We start from the raw sequence: 8,232 nt of genomic DNA, 5'->3' as shown, positions 1-8,232 counted from the left end.
ACCATTTTATTGTAATGTCATGGTAAAAACTAAATAGTTTTTTTTCTTGCTTTTATTTATGATGTACACGTGATGTGGTACAAATAACATTATATCTAAATTTCAGCTTAAATAGTGGATATGCACTTATAACATTTATGTATTTGACAACCTTTTTGCATTGAGACAAGTTCTTCCGGCAATAATCCAGATATAACTGGGGATAAGATATTTATCAATGCTTTCTGCTACATGGAAATTAAATAAGAAGTTTCAGAAAGCTTAAGTAATATGGTTAACCACTACTATATATATATAGAAACAGATAATGGGAATACCCAATATGCTAAAAATACAATTTGCGAATATATAAAGGTGTAACTTGTTGAGTTAAACATTCATTTGGAGTTATAGTAACATTTGTAAAAAGTTATATACAGGTCCTGCTTCGATTAGGTTATAGGTATACATGATTAAATTTTAAAAACTTTTTAAATTGGGTCAACCTGAGTTTAGTGAATAACAATATTTCTGGGACTGGGTCAGAATTTAATTATGTAAACTACAGTCAAAATGAAAATCAGGACTCAACTACTTCAATGTATCAAAGAGTTTACAGTTATTGATTTTTTTTTGTATTTTCTTGGAATGCTTATTATTATTTTTTTTGGAACCTATTTTTTTTTTAATATTTTTTTTTTTAATGCATAATAGCAAAATCACTCTTTTCAACTTCTTGGTTTATTGCTGAAATCTTGGAATATGTTCACTGGATAAGACAAAGTTGTGAAAACATTTATACAAATGCTTATTTGCAGAAAATACTGGGAAATTTGTGCAATTTAGAAAGATGATTAAATTTTTATAGCGGCGGACGGACCGTATTTTCTTGTGTCGATACGCATTTATTCTATTTTTAGATAAACATGTTCTGGATTTTCCTTACTCTAATTTTAGATTATGCATTCGGATTTTCCGATCTGATCTAAATTTAGTTCCGAATGGGTTTTTCTGTAGCTATATTTACACACAGACATGCTATTTTTGATCGTTGCGCTGGGTGATTTTTACGTAAAGGATATTTGTTTTCCAGGCTGAAAATTGAAAACTTACAGAAAATTTTGTCAAGAATTTGAAGAAATGTCGGAAAATTGCAGTGATATTGTCGTATCTCAACAACATGCCGCACGACCACCACCGATTGCGCTCGGAATCAACGTCGAAAAACCAAAATTTCCTCAGTATGCCGTCTACGCAAAACGTATGGAATCTTTCGATGCCTGGCCAGAATATTTACCCGTCAAGAAGGATGACCTTGTCGAAGCAGGACTTGTATATACAGGTGAGTTTCCCATCATTTTAATAATTAAATTATCGGAAATTCTGATATTTTACTCTCTTTTTTTTTTTAATGTCTGTTTGTGCAAAGAAGTATTAATTTGAATATTTATTTTTATAGCTCTTTGGATTGTGTAGACCAGTGTAGCACTGGCCAGTCAAGTACATCAGTGAGCAAAATTGTGTAGCGGTCTAATTCTTTTGATCAGTTAAACCGGATATTTGGACTATTGCCTTTTTTAAGGAAATGCAATAGATCTACCTGTAATTATTACTCATCGGGTAGAAAGACATAAATAGATACAGTTCATGTTTCAGTATTGGATATTCATTCGATTTTAACGGTTTAAACAAAGAAGTATAAAATACAATAATTTATTTTTATAGCTCTTTGGTATTTGATGTTTCGGTGTAAGATTATATTTATAGAAATTATTTTATCCTATGAATTATTTCAGGAGTTGGTGACAGTGTACGATGTTACTTCTGTGGTGGTGGACTGAGGAACTGGGAACAGGATGATGTACCAATGGAAGAACATGCTAAGTGGTATCCTAAATGTCCACACATCCTGTTAGTCAAGGGTCAGGCATACGTTGAGAAACTTGGTCGTGGGGAGAAACCAGAGGAAGATAATTCATCAGTTCAGGTAATTATTAGGATATTAGAAATTACTGATGCTAATTACTGTAACATTAATGCAATTATGCAATCTGTTAATATCTCTCTAAAAACAAAAATAAAATTTCTGTCATAATTGTTTCACCACTTATAAAAAAGTGTCTTTGCCTGTAATATAGTAAATAACAAGTTGATAGTTTGAAGTTCATCAGTCAAGAAAATGAATTAAAAATAAAACTCTCAGGTATATCATGTAATATCACTGTGTAATATACATGTTTAACTTGGATGTTTTGTCTTCAGACTGATTCGGCCATGAAAGGACCTAACCATCTTGAAAGTGTTGCTGCACAAAGTTGTATTGAAATGGATTTTCCAAAAGAAATGGTCCAGAGGGCAATAGACATATTCATTGACAGATACGGTATGTATTCATAATTCAGTAGGATTACATGATTGTTTTTGTTTATAAAAAAGAAGAAATTTGTACTTAGATAATATTAGATTATAGTACTATTAAAAATTTCTTTGAATTAATTCTTAAACACTTGGGGGCTGATTCTTTGGAATCCTATGTTAGATATAGAGTACTGATGTAAAATCTGTTCATACTAATTGTTTTAGTTTATTTATTGGATAAGTATTTTTAAGTGCCTTTTTACAATTTTACAGGTAACAGTGATTTCAAGGCTAGAGACTTGTGTGAGATATTGATGGACCTTGAGGAAGAGCAGACAGAACCTTCACCATGTGTGTCAGAGAACGTTGTAGAGTGCAGAAGACACATCCCAACTGACGACGAGGAGTTGGAGTCCGAGGATATGCAAACCCCAGGTAAATTTTCCACAATAGTTTGATGCCTTGTTTCAGAAAATACAGTCATTTATGGTGTAACTCTATAGTCTGCAAGGTTAGTGTCTGTAACTAAGTCTCAGGCTAGTATTAACTGTTTTCCTCATGACTATTTGGCAACTTGTTACACATGGCAGATATGTTTGTCTTTAATGATTAAATGTTTTCAGTTTAAAATTTTTGGCTACATTACTCTCTGTTGAGGTAGCTGTGCAATAAATGATTAGTAATGAAAACAAAAAATGGAAAAAGTCAAAGCAGTATTTGCGAGAAAAATATTTCACTTTTCAGATTTTAAGAAAAGACTCAAGTATATTGCTATCCTGTAAGACAAAACATTTTAATGAAAGGATATCTTTACAATTGTATTTTCAGAAGATATAGAAAATTTGAAAGAAGAAAATCAGAGATTAAAGGAAAACCAGATGTGCAAGATTTGTTTGGACAAACGTGCAGATGTCATTTTCCTGCCCTGCGGGCATATGGTCAGCTGTCCACAGTGTGCACCAGCACTTTCAAAGTGCCCCATCTGTAGAAAAATTGTGAATGGACATATTAAAGCTTTCTTTGCTGTTACAAGTGGCGTATCATCATAGAGCACAGGGATACATTAGTGTACACATTTACATAATCGGTAATTAGCCTCTGCCTAACAAACTAAATGTGTTACAGCAACATTTCTTGATTTAGTATCATTTACTATGATCACATTCTCATTACATTCAAACAAATTAGGTCTTTCAAATCTAGATCAAAGAATTTCAGTACATCAGAGAAATGAGAATGCTGTTTCCAGTACATGAATGTATACTGATGTATCCCTGTGCCATGTATTGAGCTAAAGTTTCCTTTAGTTTGCATATTGCCTGAACATGCAGATTTGGAGTTTAGAGGAGAGAAAAAATAAATTACAGCCAACAGCAAGAGAGGACATGCGACTGTCTTGCTTTTCAAGTGTGGAGTTACACATACACGTTTGTGTAACTACATGATTACACATTCAAAGCTGTATTTTGTTTATTTATGATCATAAAATATGATTATGTGCCAAAGTGAGGGTCAAATGTCAATGGGAATATGAAGTAATCTAGTCATAACTTTTGCTCAATATTGTTTGTGTGATGATCTCCATGTATAAATGTGTGTAATTAAAGCTTCTGTGATAAAGAGAAACTGCATTTATGCTAAAGCTGAACATACTATATGGTCAAAATGTCTTAAAAATAATTTTAGAAAATACATACAAACAGAAAAATTACAAAAAAAAAAAAGAAAAAAAAGAAAACAGAAAAAAAAATGATAAATGTAAATAGCTGTACATATGTGTAAGATAATATGTAGCTGTAGAAAAATAGATAGTTATACAAGTGGTAGAAGTAATACTTGAAAAGTAAAGATAGCATACTCCTATATGTTTGATTTAGCTTGTTTAAAAACATTCTTGCTGACCAAATTTAATCAGACATTGCTAACAGAAGATAATAAAGTCATCAATAATTTGTTCTATTTAATGCAAATTTTAAATTCAGTATAACAGACTATATTTCAACACTAATGATTAAACATATATTTTCAATCGACCGTTTAACATTCTTTTACCAATAGTATAGCACAGTTACTTTTATAATTTTATTAATTCATTTAATTTAGTTGTAAACAGCTGAGACAAGTTAGACCAGGTATGTTTCGAATGTATTTTATTTTTACTATATTGGTTTAATTATTTGATACTATCATGCCAGATTAAAAAATCTAAATTAATAAAGTGTATTCTTATGAATTTGTCTTGAATTTTTCCAGTTTTTTAGCTCGACTATACGAAGTGTAAGGAGAGCTTTCCTACTCGACCCGGCGTCGGCGTCTTTCCGCATCCCCACCTTGGTTAAAGCTTTTTTACACTTTCTCTTTTTTCAACTTATCTCTGTAATTACTTGATGGATTTGATTCAGACTTGAAATACTTATTCCTCATCATCATCTACATCATCTGACATAAGGGCCATAACTCTGGCACCAATATTTCATGAATTATCCCCCCTTTTCACTTAGATTTTCAGGTTAAAGTTTTGATGCACTTTCACTCTATCTCTGGTATTACTGAATGGATTTGATTCAAACTTAAAATAGTTGTTCAACATCATCACCCACATCATATGACACAAGGTGCATAACTCTGGCACCATTTTTTCATGAATTATTTCCCCTTTTTACTTAGAATTTCAGGTTAAAGTTTTGGTGCACTTTCACTCTACCTCTGTTTATTACTGAATGGATTTGATTCAAACTAAAACTAGTTGTTCAGCAACATCACCCACATCATATGACACAAGATGCGTAACTCTGGCACAATGTTTCATGAATTATTCCCCTTTTTACTTAGAATTGTAGGTTAAAGTTTTATGCACTTTCACTCTATCTCTGTTATTACTGAATGGATCTCCTTCAAACTTAAACAATTGTTCAACATCATTACCCTTATCATATGACACAAGGTGCATAACTCTGGGACCAATTTTTCATGAATTATTTCCCCTTTTTACTTAGAATTTTAGGTTAAAGTTTTATGCACTTTCACTCTATCTCTGTTATTACTGAATGGATCTGATTCAAACTTAAACAATTGTTCAACATCATTACCCTTATCATATGACACAAGGTGCATAACTCTGGGACCAATTTTTCATGAATTATTTCCCCTTTTTACTTAGAATTGTAGGTTAAAGTTTTGATGCACTTTCACTCTGTCTCTGTTATTACTGAATGGATTTGATTCAAACTTAAAATAGTTGTTCAACATCATCACCGTGGGTGACACACCATATGACACAAGGTGCATAACTCTGGCACCAATATTTAATGAATTATGCCCCTTTTTGCTTAGGATATACTTATATAGTGTTTTGATACATTTTATCTTTACCTCTCTTATTACTTTAAGTTGATGTTTTTGACAGACTCAGGCTATTGTGCAATATCTTCATCCACAATTGGAGTCATTAAACACTCCAGTGACAGCTCTAATTTCCTCAGATGTGCCCAGTATCCAGCATCAAAATATTCGAGCGCGCTGTCTCCTGTGACAGCTCTTGTGGTATCCCTTAGTCTATATTATTTCCAGTTAATATCCAACTTCAAATAAAAGGAGTGGTGAGCATGATGCTACTGGCAGTCAAATCTTCGTCTATTTATAGAGCTGGCTTCATACAGATAATGTAGTGTTGAAAACAATATACAGTTAAAACTGTGACGACATTTTTCTGTTCAGTTTGGAAATTACCACAATTCATCCAATCAGAAACATGCATATGTTATGAAGAAGTACCTTGAGGTACATGGTGCCAAATTGTTTTTTTATCAAATACATCGCAATCTTAAGATTTCTTAGTGCTTGGATATATTTTCAACTATCTAGATCAAGACACTGCAACTTTATAGTGTTTTTATTTCCAAAGAGTAGTCCCAAATACATTGCAATCTAAAGATTTCTTAGTGTTTGGATATATTTTCAACAATCTGGATCAAGACACCACAATTTTTATAGTGTTTTTGTTTCCTATAAGTATTCGAGGATACTGCAATAAGCTGTGTTTGGTTGTGAGGTGGTAAGAGAGCTACAGGGCCCTGTGACATACATTCTCTTAAATTTTACATATTAAGGTAAATAAATCGACAAATTTCCCAAAACTGGTCCAAGAATTTTATTAAGTATTCCTTGTAAATGAAACAATAAGATCTCTTACTAGTAATGCCTTTCCTGTTCTGTTGTCACAAGACAGTATGACTTACAGGTAAGATCTTTCCTGTTCTGTTGTCACAAGACAGTATGACTTACAGGTAAGATCTTTCCTGTTCTGTTGTTGCAGGACAGTTTGACTCACAGGTCAGATCTTTCCTGTTCTGTTGTCGCAGGACAGTTTGACTCTCCGGTCAGATCTTTCTTGTTCTGTTGTCGCAGGACAGTATGACTCACAGGTCAGATCTTTCCTGCTGTGTTGTCGCAGGACAGTTTGACTCACGGGTTAGATCTTTCCTGCTCTGTTGTCGCAGGACAGTTTGACTCAGGGGTCAGATCTTTCCTGTTCTGCTGTCGCCGGACAGTTTGACTCTCGGGTCAGGGGTCAGATCTTTCCTGTTCTGTTGTCGCCGGACAGTTTGACTCTCGGGTCAGATCTTTCCTGTTCTGTTGTCGCAGGACAGGATATATATAATGACTTACAGGTCAGATCTTTCCTGTTCTGTTGTCGCAGGACAGTATGACTCACAGGTCAGATCTTTCCTGTTCTGTTGTCACACGACAGTATGACTCACAGGTCAGATCTTTCCTGTTCTGTTGTCACACGACAGTATGACTCACAGGTCAGATTTTTCATGTTCTGTTGTCACAGGACAATCTGACTCGCAGGTCAGATCTTTCCTGCTCTGTTGTCACAGGACAGTATGACTCACAGGTCAGATAAAACTAGGAGACAAACAAATCATAACTGTGCAAGATATGTTCAGTTACTGAAATAGATTTCATTGTATTTTTAAAGCATGAAAGACAGTACTTATTTCAATGGATTGTATATATATAAATGTGACTATATTTTACATTTGATTATTGTAATAAAACAATGGGTTAACCTTGTAACTTTTACATTAATTTTGATTATTTTGACATAATTAAACAATAGATTATACATGTACCTAGTAACTTTGCATGAAAATATCAAATTTAATTTCACCATTACTGAACTATACTTGAAATGTAAAAGACTAGGAATTATTGTAAATTCTTGCCAAAGTTTTAGATCGTGCATAAGAATGTGATTGTGAGCAGGACAGGAAAAAATATTAGTATGACTTGTAATAAATCGAATAGTCTTGTTAACTTTTTGAAACAAACATTTTGCCCAGGATATAGAATGTGATGTGTGCTACATTGTGCAGACCAGATTGATAAAACTGGCTAAAGCATTTAAGGTTTAGCCGTATATCACAAAACAACAGATTTTTTTAGTGAATGAACAGCATCTTGACACACGACTTATCTGTCCAATACATGTTTTACTGTTCTGTCCGACGGAGTTGGATACTTAAAATATTCTAAATGAGTTGTCCCCCTTTAAATAAGAATGCCATTTGTAAAGAAATTGATGTAAACAATTGTCAAAACGATGTTTTACCTCGTTATGTAAAGTTTAAACACTCGCACGATGTTGCAAATGCATCAAAACGAAGGCATGTAACAGCTTTTAAAAATGGTGTTTTTAAAGGCGCTGGACTGTCCAGAAGTGTGGCCCCTTCATGTAGTCCCTTTTCGGAATTCAATACATATATGAATAAATTGACAATGGTTTTGTACAATAATCTAAATGTTTTATATGCTGTTATATTTTCATGTAAAACAATGCTTTCTTTCTATGATTTGAAGAAGTTCGAACTTTTTTCTCCGAAACATGGA

At 33.2% G+C, this 8,232-nt stretch overlaps 1 protein-coding gene across 1 annotated transcript; it reads left to right on the top strand.

Moving 5' to 3' along the window:
* The first annotated feature begins 304 nt into the window (after positions 1-304).
* LOC123550998 (baculoviral IAP repeat-containing protein 3-like) lies at positions 305-4,570 on the top strand. The gene is made up of 6 exons (XM_045339584.2): positions 305-442; positions 1,073-1,321; positions 1,776-1,966; positions 2,242-2,362; positions 2,611-2,772; positions 3,166-4,570. The coding sequence occupies exons 2-6, from the start codon at positions 1,120-1,122 to the stop codon at positions 3,384-3,386; spliced, it is 897 nt and encodes a 298-aa protein (XP_045195519.1). The 5' UTR covers positions 305-442; positions 1,073-1,119; the 3' UTR covers positions 3,387-4,570.
* Positions 4,571-8,232: the final 3,662 nt, after the last annotated feature.

This window comes from Mercenaria mercenaria, chromosome 4 (genome assembly GCF_021730395.1).
Source record: "Mercenaria mercenaria strain notata chromosome 4, MADL_Memer_1, whole genome shotgun sequence".
Classification (NCBI taxonomy): Eukaryota; Metazoa; Mollusca; class Bivalvia; order Venerida; family Veneridae; genus Mercenaria; species Mercenaria mercenaria.
This window is presented reverse-complemented; position numbering and strand designations above follow the sequence as displayed.